The following is a 17,921-nucleotide window of genomic DNA, read 5'->3' on the forward strand; positions in this document are numbered from 1 at the left end:
ACAGTCCTGTAAGCCATCTAGGGAGATGTTGGCACCATAAACCTCTTAGAGGTGAGGAAATGGCCCTGAGAGAAGAGCATGTCTGAATCACAGACAGTTGAATCCAGCTGTGTGCTTGCCAGCACCTGGGCACCCAACCTTCATCCCCACTGTCCTCTCCAGCCATGTGTGTGGCTCCTGGGAAAGTGAGTAGATCTGTGGGTTCTCCTCCAATGTCCAACCTCAGATGCTCTCACTAACATGCATGTTAATGTGTGTAACTGTATGTGGCTCCTAGCAGGAGGCCCACTGTTTCTGCAGTAGCCTACTCTCTGTGTTCCTTGCCTCTAAGAGTGCCCCTGCCTTCATCCCGTGGCTTCCTAACTCATTCCGAGTTTGGAAAGCTGCTTTTTGTATTTTGGTTTTGGTTTGTTTTGTTCTTCCCTGTGATAACGAGTCACCCCCAAGGCCTCTGGTTTCATTTCAGCTTTATTTTAAGAACAGTGGCTGGGCTCACCGCTTGATTGCCTTTGCCAGCCTCTCCTAGCAACTGCTCTCTGGTTTACAATCATGTTGAGCCTATGAAATTCAATCTAGAAGAAAATCAAGTGAGATTTTTTTTTTAAACTGGTTTCGTGACAATTCATGTAATTACAGAGACTTTTTTAGGTTCTCAGTCTTTGACTCCTCTGTCAGATACTTCATTATAATAGCTAGCATTTACGCAGTGATGATCTGATCCTGGGCGTGGCACAGACTTCCTCTTAGTTAATCCTCGAAGTACCTCCTGTGGCGTGTGTATTATTGTCCAAACTCTCCTAGAGGGAAATGAGCTTTAGAGAGGGTGAGCAGCCGGGAGAGGTTCTGAGTTGAGGCTCCGGCCACAGTGTTCTTTGTCTCCTTCCTAGAGTCACCAAACAAATCCTTCAGTTTGGAACTCCTTTTTCAAAGACTTCTAGGAACAGCAGAGGAGAGTAGAAACACTCCCTGATTTGACACACGGATGCATCCTTATCTCCACAACTTAGCGCCAGTTCTTGGGCCTGTAAACGTGTTGGCACAAGTCTTACTTCCTTGGGTTCCTGTGGCATCGAAGTGAACTAACACACCATAAGCTCTGGCTCTTCAGACTTTCCCTGTTGGCCTGCTGGCCCTCAGAGTTGCCTACAGCTGGCAAGACATTTGCCTCTGTTCCTTCTAGCTACTGGGTTGTTGTTGTTGTTGTTGTTGTTGTTGTTTTGGGTTTTTGTTGTTGTTGTTGTTGTTTTGTCTTGGTTTTCAGAAGGTTCTCATGTAGACCAGACTGGCCTTGAAGTCTACATATACCTAAAGATAACCTTGATCCTTTTGCCTCTACCTCTTGCTGGTATCAGCACATCTGATTTTTATACAGAGCTGGGAATCAAAGTCTAGGCATTGTCTACTGCGGGCAAAAACCAAGAACTCGGCCAGCCGGGCTCCAGTCCCCAACCCTGCTAGATCCAGTCCCCAACCCTGCTAGACGTTGTTGTGCTTCTTCGGTGCACCCCACCCCAGTCAAAGCAGGGGGAAAGTATTAAAATTATGAAAAATATTAGCTTGCTGTTTCGCTTGATTTGGCCTGTTACAAGTTGGCTTGTTTTCATTTCTTCCCATCAGATCTAGTATGTTGTATGCCACTGTGACATGTCTCCCAGCCCTGGGAACAATGCACCCTAAGTATTGTCAGAAAATATCAGAAAGGTGTTGCGTTTGCAGCCTCAATCTCTCCTTTGTTTTGTTTTACTTCCTTGAAAGGTGTCCGTTTGGTCAAGCATGCTGCAGATTGCACACATGTGTGTCTAAATGAGGAGTCTCTGAGCTTTTGCAGATGGGTCCTAAATACTTAACGGAGTAGGTCATTTGGCTCCGAGGACCCAAGAAGGGCACTACAGTAAACAAGAAGGGCCATGTTTCCTTGACACAATTTTCCATTTCAATCTTTGGTGACCCTAATGAATTTTTTTGAGCATTCTTTTTAACATGTCTGTGCCCTTTCCCTGAACCAGGGCAAACTCTCCTCTCTAACCCCCTGAGCACGTACAGCACCGCAAAACAATCACCTCACAACTGGGCTCTGGGTCTCACATGGAACGTCCCAAATCACACCCAAAATCCCTTGGCTACTTTTCCTGGAACTATCAGCACACGATAGTGTGACGTTAACCTCCTCACACAACAGTGCCTTTATGAACTGTCTCGTTCTCTTTCCCCGGGTCAGAATTGGAAGAGACAAGTTTGGGCTCCTCCTGCCTCATTCAGAGGCTCAGGCTGACAGGCTAATATGCTAAAGCACTGTCGGTTGGCACCAATGTGGGGAGGAAGGGAGCGAGCTCATTCATCCCTCAGGGTCCCAGAGTGAATGAACAGAAGTCAGCCAAACTCCTGAAACTTTCAGAATCTGTCTGGGGCCTTGGAATCATTTGTGAGATGTTTGTCCAAATGCAATAGCCTACATGGCTTTCTAAGGTTTTTCTCCCCCTCTGCATAACAGACAGAGCCATCATATTACAAGCAAGTACATTCAGGTAGTCCTTAACTTGCTGTGCTTTTTATATGTGTGCATGTCAACTTCCAAAAGCATCAGATGACATTTCATGTCATTGTTAGGGAAAAATTTCTCTACCCCCTTTTCCTCTCTCTCATATCCTGTTTTTAATAAGTTTTTGAAGTTTTTTTCCAAAGCTAAAGGCCAAACCATTGTCAAAACAAAATCCATAAAGTAGGTTTTCATCATTACACTGATGGCTTCAATTCCTGGCCTTTGATATTTCCCATTGGCTTATAAAATAGCCATTCTTGTCAGAAAAGAACACCTATCAAAAAAAGGAACTTGCTGTCTGTAGGAAGAATTTTGAAATAAATTTCTGGACCTGACCAAAACAATTTCCTTTCATACTGAATGTTCATATCTGTGACCTTTCAAGAATCCCATTTCAGTGACTGCTAGCTCAGCCAACTTGTAGCTGGGCTGGGTATAAAGGTCCTAGAATAAGAAAAACAATACACCTCGGGGGCTTGGAAGGGCTGGAAGAGTACCTGTTTTACAAACATAAGGTCCTGAGTTCAAATCCCCAGCATGCACAAAGAAGCCAGTAACACTAACATCAGGATAAAGACAGGCAGATCCCAGGAGCTTACTCACCAGCCATTGTAATCAAAGCAGCAAGCTCCAGGGTTAGTGAGACCCTGCCTCAAGGGAACAGGGCAGAGAGTGGCAGAGCAGGGTACTTGATAATCCTCCTCTGACCTAAACACACACACACACACACACACACACACACACACACCTCAAGAAACAAAGATTTTAAAGTAATTCTCTCTCCTTCTGGTTGAATGCTCATTTTACCTTGCCTGGGCTGCAACCTTTCTTGTCTAAGCTAAACCACAAGTTTTTCTTCATTCCACATTATAGAAGCTTCCTGGTGACAGACGAAAGCACTGACATCTATATCCCGACTGACCCACAGAATGCTTCTTTCAATTGTATACAATAAATAAAACTCTAAATTTCTGACTGTATAGAAAAATAGGAAAGTGAGTCCAGTGTGAATTTCTGGAAGCTGAGGAGATCATCCATTCTAGAGGGGACACCAGTCACAGCTGCTTTCTCCCAGTCCCCTGGCAACTCTGTGTGCCACCCACAGACTCCCCTCTCTGTAATACCCTCACACTCCTGCCTCCTGTTTCCCCAGCCATTCATCCACCACAGTTTCCAGGTCCAATATCCAGGCGACCTCTTTCTTCTGCATTTGATCTGCTTTTTTCAAAGTTAGTTTCAAAATGGAAAATAGAAATGGGAGTGCTTCTCCAGATACCCTTAATATTCAGAGGCCCTCAGCTCATGTGTGTATTCAGGCTCATGTGAGCTTGTGAGACAAGAACACTCGGGGCTCCTCCGTTACCAAAGCCGACAGCCAAGCACAACCTTCCTGGCATGTGATTTTCTTAATGAGAATCAACAGTTTCTGGCCTGGATTTCTACATTTCTCATGGGATTTTCTAATTCTCATATAACCCATAGTATGAAATTATTTGTTTCAATCTTCAAAGAATTGGAGAGATGGCCTCAGTAGTTAAAAGCACTGATTGTTCTCCCAAGGAATCTGGGTTCGATTCCCAGCACCCACATAACATAAAACTGTCTGTAACTCTAGTTCTCGGGGATCGAGGCCCTCTCCCGGCCTCTATTGGCACTGCATGCACATGGTATACAGATCACCAATAACAATAATAACTTATTTTAACAATTGGCAATTGTTTTAATAATTCAGAACCGAACACTAACCCATACAAAATACATATCACTTAACCATAAAAAAATATACAGAGAAGGAAGGTGTCTCTATCAATGAATGTCTTCTATGAGTTTTATTTCTTCGTGTTTTAGTGTTTTAAAATTTGTTTTTCGAAGTTTACTTATAGTAACAATAATAGCAAATGATATCATGTTGCCCAAATATACATACCAATCAAAAATAATTTATAATGGCTGCTTCTTAGATGCTCTTTAGGTCTAGTGACACTGCCTTATCCCACACAGAGTGTCACTGCCACATTCCATATAGAAATGAAAGGACACTGGAAACAGGCTGTCTGTAGAACAAACAGACATGGGAACCTGCAAGTCAGAGGGTTGGCATTCACTGCTTTTTCTCTCTCTCTTTCTCTCCCTGTGTGTGTGTTTAAGATTGGAGCGCAGTGCTACTTGGAATGTTCTGCCCTGACTCAGAAGGGTCTCAAAGCAGTTTTTGATGAAGCCATCCTCACCATTTTCCACCCCAAGAAAAAAAAGAAAGGATGCTTACAGTGCCACGGCTGCTGTGCAATTATCTGAGGTTGCCTGAGACCCATCTCCCCGCCATGCAAGAATATGGAGGGCAGCCGGTCTCTGTGACCTAACTCTAGCCAAATAGGAGGGCGTGACCAGAAAGGAATTCCTGTATCCCAAGGCCTGGCCCGTGCCCTGCCAGCTTCCCAGCTCAGTATCCTATAAGCCACTGCCACAGCCCCAAGCCAGCCAACTGCGCATGGAGAATGCAGAGCCACATTCAGACCGTATGCTGGGGAGGTGTTGGAAGCCGAGTCACGATGCATCCGGTATTCCACATCTTCCCTCCCACAGTTATGAACCAACCGGAAGTCATGACGGGAAAACCAAGTTCTCTGCCCTGCTCTGATGGCCTTAGTTCATGTCTTCAGCAAACTTGGGAATACAACGCCAGCATTTTCGTTTCTGAGTCCGTTCTTTTACCCAAGCACCTTAACGTCCATTTCTATTGCAGTTTCCCAGTGTCCGATCACTTGAGCCTTACAAATCCACATCAAAATAATTGAAAGGCAAGCTGGATTGTGTTCACACCAACTGACAGTGGATCTCTGCCAATGTTCTTCGAGCTGTCGTGTACCTCTGAATGACTAATTACAAAAAGAAAAATTTACAACTTTTATAAACTTACAGATCTATAATGCTTTTAACCTTTTTATAAGAAAACATCCTGTGAATTATTACAGCTCCCCAAGTTTGGCCAAAGATCATCCTACAAATGCTTCAGGTGATAGGGGGTCTGCTCTTACAAAATCCTGCTGTTTTTCAAACTGAAAATGGACTGTCTTGGAAGAAACCGTTTTCTACTTCTCACCTAAATGGGTCAGGACAATCATAGAGCAAGCCATCTTCCCAATCCAGCCAAGCCGACCTGACCTACTCACACAATGTCTTCTCCCTCTTTCTGTTCACATTTTCTCCTGTGCCCAGATCCACGTGTTCCCCAGTCATAGCCTGACCAAGAAGAAAGAGGAAAGAAAAGAAAAGGTGATTTATGGACACTAGACCAAAAAAAAAGAAGAAGAAGAAGAAGAAGAAGAAGAAGAAGAAGAAGAAGAAGAAGAAGAAGAAGAAGAAGAAGGTTCAGACTCCTTCAGGGTCAAAGTGCCTCAATTAACTTCTCTACTTGCTTTAGGTGAAAGCGCTACTCAGCTTGGCTCCATATGAGCTTCCATTAAGGATGGTTTGATGTCATTGCCCCTCTCTCTTTCCTTAACGCCTTCTCCCAAATGTCCATGGAGGATGGGCTTAAGTGGTGAAACTTATTCTCCATGAACATTTGGGAGAAGGCATTGGGCCCTGAGCAGGAAAAGCCCCCAGTCAGGAATTCCACACCTGACAGGACAGTTCCTAACAGCCAGGGACTCTGCGTGTTTTACTTAGAGGCTGTGATAGCCCCTGGTTAGCCTTATTTGCTTACAAATGCCCTGGAATTACCCAGGGAAGCTGATTTACTTTTTTTTTTTTTTTTTTTTTTTTACTTTATTCCATCAGTAAATCATATCTTAGCAAAAAGAAATTATTTCACTTTTTCTAGATTGAAGCTCCCTCTTTTGGGAAAGAAAATCTCAATCTTTCTAGTCTTTCCTGCTCTTAGAAGAACCACAGAGGAAAACTGTACTGTATGGGTCTTAAGTCCTTCCATGACACCCCTTCAGTCTTTGTGGGGTTTGGTTGTTTGTCTGTTGTTTAGAATTTCTCAAATATATTTTTGCTTCTTCTACATGTTAGTACTGTTTTTCTTCTCTCCCATGTATTGGCTAAAAATTTTCTGAAGCACACATACATATGCATGCACAAACATATATGCACCCATGCACATGCTCTCTCTCTCTCTCTCTCTCTCTCTCTCTCTCTCTCTCTCTCTCTCTTTCTCTCTCTCTCTCTTTTTCTCTCTCTAAAAAAAACTGAAGTTCTGTAAGCTAAATATTGACATTTAGAAAAACAAGAATGGACTGTCTGTCTTCATACATGGAAATCAAATATGCATGAGCCATAATGCTGTAGGGTACCATTCATTCTTTATACACAGTGATGGGTACCTGGTCCTATAACAATGTTAGTGCTATGAGCCAGTTTTCTACAATATGGCATGGGTACATCATGCTAGGAGGCTGTTCCTCACTTCTTATTGTTCTGGAGGAAAACCTGAAAGCATACATTGACTCCACCAAGGAGAAATTGTCAAATGTATGCAGTCAAGAGGCAGCTCACTCCCCATGCCGCCATCCCCATAATGGACCCATGAGATCTCTATAACAGGACCTGATGTGTTTCACAAAATTTTCTTTCTGCCCCAAGAGTGACTAACAACTGTTGTGAGAACTAAATACAAAGAGCCAGAGAAATCAAAAGTAAGAGTGGCTAATAGTCTCCAAAGTCAGCAAATGGCAGCTGATATCCATGTGGGACCAGAAAAGGCCTCAGAGCCTGTGTGTGGCACAAGGCCTCAATGTGCAGAGGAGACACTGAGGAGCAGTGTGCTATGCAGAGCTGAGCTAGTCCTGGCACCTGCTTCTCACCCAGGCCCCCTGCTAAGCCAGGCACAGCAGCTCATGTCTGTGATCCCTGCACTTAAGAAGCAAAGGCACAAGGATTTCAGTCAACTTATAGCCAGCATGGTCTATGGGGCAAATTCCCATCCAGCCAAGCTACATAGGGAGGCCCTGTCTATACACACACACACACACACACACACACACACACACACACACATACATACATACATGCATACATTCAAAATCTAGAATGTGAATCCAACAAAAAAATTTATTATTTGAGGCTCAGTTCCTATGAGCAACAAACCGTAGGATATATAGCATACTCTAGAAGAATTATCTGAATTGAAGCAAATCTCTCAAAATAGCACATAATAGAGGTTTGGCTAGTGATGCAAGCCTATAATCCCAGCAGTAGGAAGGCTGGGGCAGGAGAATCATGAATTCAAGTCTAGCCTGGGCTACACAGTAACACTGGGCCTCAAAAAGAACACACAGAAGCCATGTGACATTCGCCAAACAAACATTCCCGAGGGCAAGGGATGAAACTTCAAGTTGAGGTTTTATTTCAATAGACAGATCTGATGTTGTGCTGGACACGTGTTGTTCTGAAATCCATCCTTGTTCACATGCCTGGCTAGGAAGTGTGCACAATTTAGAGAGAGCTACAGACGACCAGCTGTTCTCTAGGTGATTACCAACTTCATTGACAAGCCTTCCCAAGTATTTGTAGTCCCCGGAACAGTTATGTTTTCTGGGGACATTAGAAACAAGAAAGGAAAAAGAGGTCAGGAGAACCAAGTTGCTTACAAAGGAAGGCAGGCACTTTGAGAGAAGAGACATTTAGATAACAAGGGGGAAGTTAAAACTAAACCCAGGGCAGGCAACAGGCTGGCTCACGCTGGGAGAGCCAGCTTCTGCCGGGTGTCAGGAGTCCAAGGGAAGACAGGACCAAGAATGCCAAGAGCATTCCATAGGCAGTCGGGCCAAACCCTATGGTAACACTAGGAATTCTGCTCTAAATGAAGGTCACTGGGTGCTCTTTGCAGTTTTAACAGCATGGTGGGGTGGAAACCTTCCACCTCCTCTGACTGTGCAGAGGGAAGTCAAGGGAAACGTAAAGGATAGGCAGTCGGGCCAAACCCTATGGTAACACTAGGAATTCTGCTCTAAATGAAGGTCACTGGGTGCTCTTTGCAGTTTTAACAGCATGGTGGGGTGGAAACCTTCCATCTCCTCTGACTGTGCAGAGGGAAGTCAAGGGAAACGTAAAGGCCGACTCTGGAATGTGTGTGCTCAGGCATGCAGGCCATACTGCTGATACTGTTCACGTTCATAAAGACCTCCCTAAATGCAAAGACTGTCTTTCATGCTACAGATGCTACAAGTGCAGCCATGTAAGACAATTCATATAAGACAGTACAATTCAAGGTGCTTCTGTGGTCAGTAATAAACAGAAAAGTATTTCGAACACCAAGCTCTCTGCTCGGCCACCAGGGGCTAGGCCCAGCTCTCTGGGGATCAGGGGGTCGGGGAGGAGTGAGCCAGGGTCTGGCTCATGTGTGAAAGGGTGGCATGTAAGTTCAACAGCAGCCCTTAGCCTTGAAGCCCCATCCCAAGAATTAGAATAAAAGCTACACACTGCATTTCAGTTGCCACCTATGTTCTACTCCTAAGGAGCTACAGAGTTGACAAGGGTTGCTTTGATGTTTGTATGTTACAAACATGTTCTACCCTTTTGTATAAGTCCAGTGGTGGCCTAGAACCTTCATAACACTAAAGCCATAGCAATGTGAGGTCTTAAGCAACGAACCCTAAGGCTTCCACCTGTCTCTGCTGAATAGGACATGCTTAGTGTTACAGAGGACGTGGTATCTGCTGCCCTATGAAGAAAGGGAACCTTGACTAGCAGATCCAGCCTTTTGGTGGCCTCCGCAGGTCAGTGTTTTTGAGTTTGTTATAGCTTTGGAGGGAAAACAGAAACACTTACTGAATACAGCAATATGTTTTGGGCAGTTAATAGATATGCATCTAAAAATCACCTTTGCCTGTCATGTTTGAACATTCGTTAAGCAAACAGAGTATTTTCTCCTCAAAAGAAATGTTGAGGAATTCACCTGGTAGAATTGCCTTTGCTGCAAGTAAACAGCAGGCACATATAATACACACAGGGATGCTACCCAGCTGCAATGAGCTACTCCCCTCATCCCCTGTGTAAGATGCACAGAGTCAAGGGACTTCCAGCCAACTTGCTCATAGGCTGGTGTCCCTACACTCTCTTACATAATGGCTCTTCTCTGTGCCTGTCTCATAATAAATGGAATATTACTTCATGTACTCTAGCATCACTTTTATTTATATTGTTATTTGTATCACATTTTTGACTGTTATGTCATTAAATGGTCTTTTGCCCCCCCACGGGGTCATCTGGGATTTCACACAAATTGCATTCCAAAGGTGTCTTTCTGGGATGGGAAGTTGTGTGCAGCTCCTTACAGCTCAAAATGTGATCCAAGGATTGGCAACATCAGCACCACGTGGTAGCTAGTCCAGACTGCAGCATCTTGGGGCCCAGTCCAGACCAACTGAACCAGAACTTGCATTTTAACAAGACCCCAAGTGATTCAGACTCACATTAAACATGAGGACAAACTAATCTGTGAGACACCTAGGTTCATTATCAGTCTTTCTATGCAAACACAGAGCTTAATGATGGAGAAGCCATTGGTGTAGATGGTCTCTCAGATGCTGCCTTGAAGGTACTCCTTAGGTCAACATTTAAACTGTTCTTTTACTGGCTTTCAGTATGTTTTCTTTTCATCGTGTGCTACCAGCTGCAGTAAAAGAACATCGTATTTTGGAATCAGACAGAAAAGCAGCATCTGGTTTGAAAAATCTGCTAAATCTAAAGGAGTCTATTCTGGAAGTCATTCTGGTATTTATAAGTGTCCTACTTTGTTTCTCTGTTGCTTTGATAAAACACTGACCAAAGGCAGTTTGGGAAAAGGAAAGGACCTTACAGTTTCTAGTCTGACATCAAGGGAAGCCAGGGCAGGAATTCAAGCAGAACCTGGAGTCTAGAACTGTAGCAGGAGCTACAGAGGGGTGCCGCTTACTGGCTTCCTCTCCATGGCTTGCTCAGCCTGTTTTCTTATCCATCCCAGAACCACCAGCCCAGGGGTAGTACCACTCACATTGAGAGAGTACCTCCCTCATCAATCATTAATCAAAAAAAAAAAAATCTCCACATAGATTATAGGCCAATCTGATGGACTGGGTGTGCCTCCAAGCACTGGGATTACAAGAGCACAATATACTTTTTACACGGGTGCTGAGGATCTGAACTTGGGTCCTTACACTTACACAGCAAGCACTTTACCAACTAAGCCATCTCCCTGGCCCCTAGCTTGGTGAGTTCTAGTCTCATTTCTGGGACAGTAAAATAAAATCCCAGTCCAGGCTTTCTGCAAGCCTGTCTTCACTTACATAAAAATGGTTTTGTGGTAAAAAAACAAACACTGAAGGAGAAACCCCTAGTCTAAGCCTATTTACCTCTCCTCCCCTTGTTCGAAGCTTACATCCTTAAAACTGGCAGATCGCATCCAGGGAACATTAGCCCCTTGGCTCTGCTCTGAAGTTGGCTCTGGTCTTGTAATGCTGAAGTTTGCAGGCAGCTTCTATTGGACTTTCTCTCCCATTTAGAGCTGTTAATGTATCCGAGGGGAGAGGCTTCATTTGGATTTTTTGAACTTGCTTAGGCAGGTCCTACAAGCTTAGCAAAAATATCTTCCTAAAGCTTTCCCAATGTGGTTTTTAATACCAGATGCCTTAAGCCCCCTAACCCCAAACCACCATCACATATTTTAATTATGATGGCCATATTACAAAAGGAAATGGAAGCTTCAGGTTCAGACCAGCCTGGAATCTTGAGTCACCTAACTTTGATGGCTCACGTCTCCACACAGTGGACAGCAAAGCCAAAAGAGCACACACGGTCTTCAGATGGGAAGACCATGTCTATCAACAGAGGCAGGCCCTATTACTTCAAGTGCTTGGTTCTGTAAGTGGATTTCCTAAAGATAGTAATCACTTCGGAGCCTGCCGATACTCTTTATTCTGTGTGCACACCGTGCTTTCAGGGGCTGCATGTTCCCTCAAAAGGTTGTCATTTGTATTTGTGGCTTTACTTTTATTCCTTGGTTGTAATCCAGTCTTCAACATCACTAAAAGACAATGATCACATTCACCTCAAGAATATCAGTCTTCCCATTAAATCAAGACAGATTTTTTTTCCTCTCCCAGCAGATATCAATTGAAAATAGCTTCTTGGCTGGGTATGGACTTCATGCCTACTTCTCTTCCATGGTGGAAAAGGTTAGGATCAAGCACTAAGCCAGCAAGTTCATGGAAGGACTTTATCTCTGATGATGAAGGCTTGGAAGGAGCCTAGGCTAACCCTCTAAATCCTCCACACTAGGGAAATGTCTGCCTTACATTGCCAGTTAAGGTGCAGTGCCTCTGCTCCCTTGTTCTCTCATTGCATCCCTAGCTCCTTGCTAGATGTCACCTGACTGAAGAGCTTTAGTGCCCCCTGTAGACACTCCAGGATCACAGCAATCAGCCATGGAGCCCTCCTGGATGCCCAACACAGCACTCCAGTTTATTCTATCCATAAAGTCAAAGGGAGATGATTGTAGCAGAAATGTGTGTTCCAATAAATGTTCCATTACGAGAAAAATCTCAACAGGGTCAGAGAGGTGGCTCAGCAGGTAGGGATGCTTGCCCCAAAACCTGACAGCTTGAATTCAATCCCTAGGGCTGACAAGGTAGAAGGAGAGGACTAACACCCTTGAGTTATCTTCTGACTTACACACACGGGTACACACACACACACACACACACACACACACACATACTCCATAGCACTGAAACACACATACACACACATATATGTATATGTGTATCCATGCATAAATAAAAAGTAAGTGTAATATAATTTTTTTAGAAAACAAAAGTTGAATAATTTGTTAAAGAATAGATTAAAATGTTATTTTTAATAGTTTGCTTAAAATTCTGCAGTAGAAAACTAGGAAAGATTGGAGCATATTATTTCATTTTTTTGTTCATTTATGGCTTTTTAGATAGGGTCTCACCACATAGCCCAAGTTAGCCTCAAACTTTTAGTCCTCCTGAGTTCAAGATCATCATTCACACTACACAGGGAGGCCATCCTAGGCTACAGAAGAGTCTATCTCAAGGAGAGAGAGTGGAGAAGGGAAGGGAGGAGATTTATATGTTCTCCAATCAAAAATGCTCTAGAGAAAGGAACTCTATCTACTCCTTACCTTCCATTAACTACAAAATAAATGTACTTCAGAATAGGGAATTGTTGAGCAACCATTTATGAAGAGCTGGTCTGAGAAGCCCTGGACCATCATTCCCAGCATCCATTTTCACATCACCTAGGAAACCAATGCAAAGCCATAACCCTCATCTTTGGTTTCTTTTATCTTCTGCTGTGGCATTCATTTCTCCCTCAGACACTTCTCTAGTATTATATGATCTGTGCTACATTAAGTATCCCCTTCCTGAGGTTACACAGGAAAACGGTAAACACTCCAATCTCCACAGGACGGGCCAAACTCCAAGAAAGGCAGAAGATGCGAATGACTAGTCTAACATCCATCAGCTCAGATTGCTCCAAGCAGGAATGACGTGGAAGAAACTTTCCCCAGAGGCATCATGCCTGAGTAGAACATGGTTGATCTGGGTCAGAGAAGACACGCATGTGTGGCTTACTAGCTGTGTTGGCATGGGCAAGTGATGGGGCCTCTGATGGCCTTTTGGCTTCATCATCCATAAAATGGCATTAGTAAAATGACACTAATAGTACTTAGTAGTGTAGTTGAGACAGAATCATGAAGTGAGACAGAGAAGTTGGTTCAGTCAGTAAGGTGTTTGCCATGCCATCATGAGTACCTGCATTCACTCCCCAGAACCCACGTTTACAACTGGCTGGGCTGTCTTGTCTGGCCTCAGTGGGAGAGGATGTGCTTAGACTTTATGTGCCAGGGTGGGTTTATACCAAGTATGTGGGGGCGGGGGAGTCACCTTCTCTAAGGAGAAGGGAAATGGGCAAAGGGGAGTAAGAGGGTGGAACTGGGAAGAAAGGAGGGAGGGGGCTGTGATCAGGATATAAAGTAAGCAAATAAATAAATTAGTGAAACAAACAAACAACACACAAAAAGGACTTAGCTCTTCTGTAATCCCAGCCCTGGAGAGATGGAGAAAAGAGAATCCCCAGATCTCACTGGCCAGCCAGCCTAATGAGTGGACTGCAGGCTCGGAGAGGGACCTCTCATGGAACAAGGTCTACAGCTCCTGAGAAATGATGTCAGGGGCTGACCTCTGGCATTCGCACAACACAGGTGTGTTGTGTGTTCATGTGTGAGCAAACACACATGAGAATTCATAAATGTGAAGTTGTATAAATAGTAACGGTACTTGCATCTTCATTTCCAAAGCAGTGCTTTGAACTAAATTAGAATTTTAATAAGTATTTATGGGAAAGAAGGCTGTGGCACAGAGAGAGGGGAAAGACACTGTTATACATCCTAGCAGATATTTTCCTCCTTTTCCTTGGTAACTTTCCTGATTGAAATATATGTCTATTGCAATCTTTAATCCTATGGGCTAGCATCTCCACTGTCTATTAGGCGGCACCACACCACACTCTGCAGGTCACAGGCCTCTAATCACCATTGTCGTTTTGCTGTCTGCCATGGGAGTAATGTCCTCCCTGCCTCTGATAGAGCTACATGTCACCATCTGGTCCCTGCAGAGCCCTGTCACCTCTGCTGACACCTAGAAACCCAGTTCCACGGCAGCATCCCCTGGCCTAAGAGGACAGTCAGCATGAACTTTTCTGTGGTGGGTGTGCCCTTCACTGGGGCAGCCCTTGTTTCTTGGATAAAGAGTGTCTTCTAAACCTCTCAAGGGAACACAGATAGCTGTTAGGTCCTCTGTCCTACAGAATAACCCCGTCCTACTCAGGCTTCTCTTTGGAGCCTCAGTACTCTGCCAGAGTAGTTAAGGTTCCTCCTCTTCATTGATAGAAGCCATGATGTCCCCCAAGCTTGCAAGAGCCATCCCAACACCACACAGGGACAAGATCCCAATGTTCTTACCACACTTAGACACCTTGACTATTCCTCCGTAGGTGTGTATTCATGCCGCTCTTCCCAATCCACATCCATTGCCACATACCTTCTACCCACTCCTCCGGTTAGAATTATCCAGTAGCTCCTTCAGTACAGACCTTCATTCTTCCCCACCAGAGAAACTCCATAATTGTCATCTAGAACAGAGGTTTTCAACGTTCCTAATGCTGTGACACCTTAATGCAGTTTCTCGTATCGTAGTGACCCCCAACCCTACAGTTATTTTTGTTGCTACTTTATAACCATAAGTTTGCTACTGTTATGAATCATGATGTAAATATCTGTATTTTCTAGTTGTCTTAGGCAACCCCTATGAAAGGGTCATTAGACCTGTTAAAGGGTCATGACCCACAGGTTGAGAACCACTGGTCTAGATGATGAGTTTGTGGGTGCTGTGGTTCATTTGATAAAGTACTAACCTAGTTGGCACAAGGCCCTGGGTTCAATATGCAGCATCGCAGAAATGGATACAAAGGCATACACCTAAAACCCCAGTCCTTAGGAGGCAGAGGCATTAAAATAACAGACACCAGCTGAGAAGACAGTGTAACAAAATAACACCCTCTGTAGTGGCTATTCCTGGTTGTCAACTTGACTCTATCTAAAATGAACTACAATCCAGAATTAGAAGGCTCATCTGTGGCCCTAATCTGGAGGCTGAAAGGTACAAGTTACTGAGCATGGAGACCTTGAGGCATAGTGACTATGAATCCCAGAAGATTAAGATAGGAAGATCTATGAGTTCAAGGTCATCTGGCATTAAAGGTGTGGTGGCACACGCCTTTAATCTGGGCCACACCTTTTGCTGGAGGCCTATATAGGGACATTGGAAGAAGGAAGGCTCGCTCTGCTTCGCCTGCTTGCCTTGTGGGACTGAGCAACCGCTGGATCCTTGGACTTCCATTCACAGCTGCTGCCGACCATTGTTGGGAGTTGATTGTTGGGAGTTGGACTACAGACTGTAAGTCATCAATAAATTCCTTTACTACATAGAGACTACCATAAGTTCTGTGACTCTAGAGAACCCTGACTAATACACCCTCCTTGAGTCTTCCATGAGGCCTCCCAGCTAGGGGAATCTGCTCTCCTCTGGCAAGGAGGAGCCAGCATCCCCCTCTTTAGGACACCCTCAAGAGCACTCACTTATTGTTCCCATTCTAGGTGTCTGTGTCTCTGTCCTTTTTACTAGGACCGTGAGTAACAATAGAAGACCTGGGGCTGGTGAGATGGCTCTGACTGCTCTTCCAAAGGTCCTGAGTTCAAATCCCAGTAACCACACGTAATGAGATCTGACACCCTCTTCTGGTATGTCTGAAGACAGCTACAGTGTACTTATGTATAATAATAAATAAATCTTAAAGGAAAAGAAAAGAATAGAAGACCCACCATGGTGGCAGAGTCAGCCTTTTAAATGATTGGACCACTCTTCTAGTTTCATCATAGATCTGGTTTTCAGCTTTGCCTCTTCAAATGTAACTTCCACACCATGCCCATAGGCTTTCTTCCATACTTTATAATTAACTAATGCCACAGACCTCAGAGCTGCCACTCTCCTGCCTTCATATCTCTCAAACATTAGGTATTAGATAAGGTATTAGTGAGCACAAGCTTTTCTGTGTGTATCCCATAGCAGTTCCCATCAGGGAAAAGTGAGCCATCCTGATACTACTACCTGCATATTGTCCTGACAACCATCATTACTGCCTGCCCCGCTGTAGTTGAAACTCCCCAAACACAGTCATATGGCCTTTCCCATTACCCTTAGATCCGTTCTTTACTCTCTTTCAACCTGCTTCCTAGAAGACCAGCATTTATGGAGGACCATAAATGGAGGACTGTGTCCCCTTAGTCTCTGCTTTCCCATGATTCCCATTTGACTCAAGCACATTGAAATATTCCCCACTCTTCCCATGTCTGCTTGTCAAAGAGCTGCCGCAGCCTACTAAATGCCACAGCTTGTGCCGGGCACTTGTTCCTCTCCTGTGCTTCCCTTCATATTTGGTGATCACAGTACCCTAAGGTTGGCCACTACTTCCAAAGCACCAGCATGTCACCCCTCCTTGGTTTAGTTCACTCTGGTCAAATGTGTCACTTATTTCCTGACAGAGTTGTTAGTAATGCTGTGTCCATCCTTCCTGAAACTGTGGCAAGAGGACTGAGCCCCAGAAAACCCAGAGAGAGGTCCTTGAAATGGAAGGAACCCCCGAGCCATGTGTGACCAGCCCCCATTCCTAGCAGAGACCACAACTTCTCAACACCTTTATGTGCAGCAACTTCCTCTACCAACACATCTACTGCTATGGGCTGGGGTGACTTTTGCTCAAGTCCTTTGTTCTCAGACATTAATCTCAGCATCCTAGGGCATGACCACGGTCTCAGCCTTTGCTCTGTAGATTTTCATGGGCTAACTAATTCCTGCTTCAAGGAGCACTCAGGTCTTCCAGTGTGGATCTGACAGTGGCTACAGATGACAGGACCCCCTGGGACTCATGCTACCCTGAGTCATCTGTGCCCCTCGATAAATATGAATCCTAAATTAATGCTTCAATCAAAAGAACCTCAAAGTTCCAAGTGTTTTCCTTTATTGTCATACCAAGCAAACCTAAAAAGACTTTTCTGAAAGTTTGCATGAATTTCAATGACAGGGACTACACTTTATTGACATCATACAGATGCTCCTGGCATATAAAAAAGAACAAAGGTAAACTCAACCCCCCCCCCCCAAGTGCCAAAACTAAAAACGTTTGCATAAAATTGGAGCTTAAAAAAAAAAAGGTCACAGAATCAGCTGCTGTAAGACTTCAGAGAAAGCAATCCAGGGCCAGGTGGAGACACCTCCCCCTCTGAGCAGGTAGGGCCATCTTAACTGCTGCAAACACTCCGGATTCTGAGGCTAATAAATCGCCATTTAGATTTAAAATATACTAAACTGGGAAGGGCATTAGTAACTGGTCACCTCACTGTGGCTGTGGGGGAATACTCAAACCAGAATAGTCTCTGGTGCTTTCAAACCTAAATGATAGCTCTTAATTGTACTTTGCAAGGGTTGTTGTTGTTTTGTTTTGTTCTGTTCTGTTGTTAATTGGCAAGCAGACACTTCCATAAGGGTCTTGAGGGAACATGGAGAATTTTGCTTGGGAGATGAATGAGCCACATCAAAACACCTTTTCCTAACAGTCTGGGCTGTCCTTGCCTCTTGTTTAGGTAATCACTTGGTTCAAAGGGAAATGGGGTGCTCTCTGTAAGAACACTCTCGGATGGGCATCCTTATGAGCCAGGAGGAAAGTGGTTTTGATCATCCTTGGCCTTTAATCATAAAGCCAGTCCGAGTTTAATGGTAGAATGAGAATGTGGGGATTTAAAAGCTTTCCACAAAAA

General features: G+C 44.2%; 1 protein-coding gene across 1 annotated transcript in view; it reads left to right on the forward strand.

The window, feature by feature from the left end:
• The window catches only part of Rhoj (ras homolog family member J), an 86,415-nt gene extending 76,648 nt beyond the window's left edge, over window positions 1–9,767 (forward strand). The window contains exon 5 of the mRNA XM_031355265.1: window positions 4,688–9,767. Within this exon, the coding sequence (XP_031211125.1) occupies window positions 4,688–4,834 (147 nt within the window). The 3' untranslated portion in view covers window positions 4,835–9,767. The remainder of the gene's footprint in view (window positions 1–4,687) is intronic.
• Window positions 9,768–17,921: the final 8,154 nt, after the last annotated feature.

This window comes from Mastomys coucha, unplaced genomic scaffold (genome assembly GCF_008632895.1).
Source record: "Mastomys coucha isolate ucsf_1 unplaced genomic scaffold, UCSF_Mcou_1 pScaffold6, whole genome shotgun sequence".
In the NCBI taxonomy this organism is placed as follows: Eukaryota; Metazoa; Chordata; class Mammalia; order Rodentia; family Muridae; genus Mastomys; species Mastomys coucha.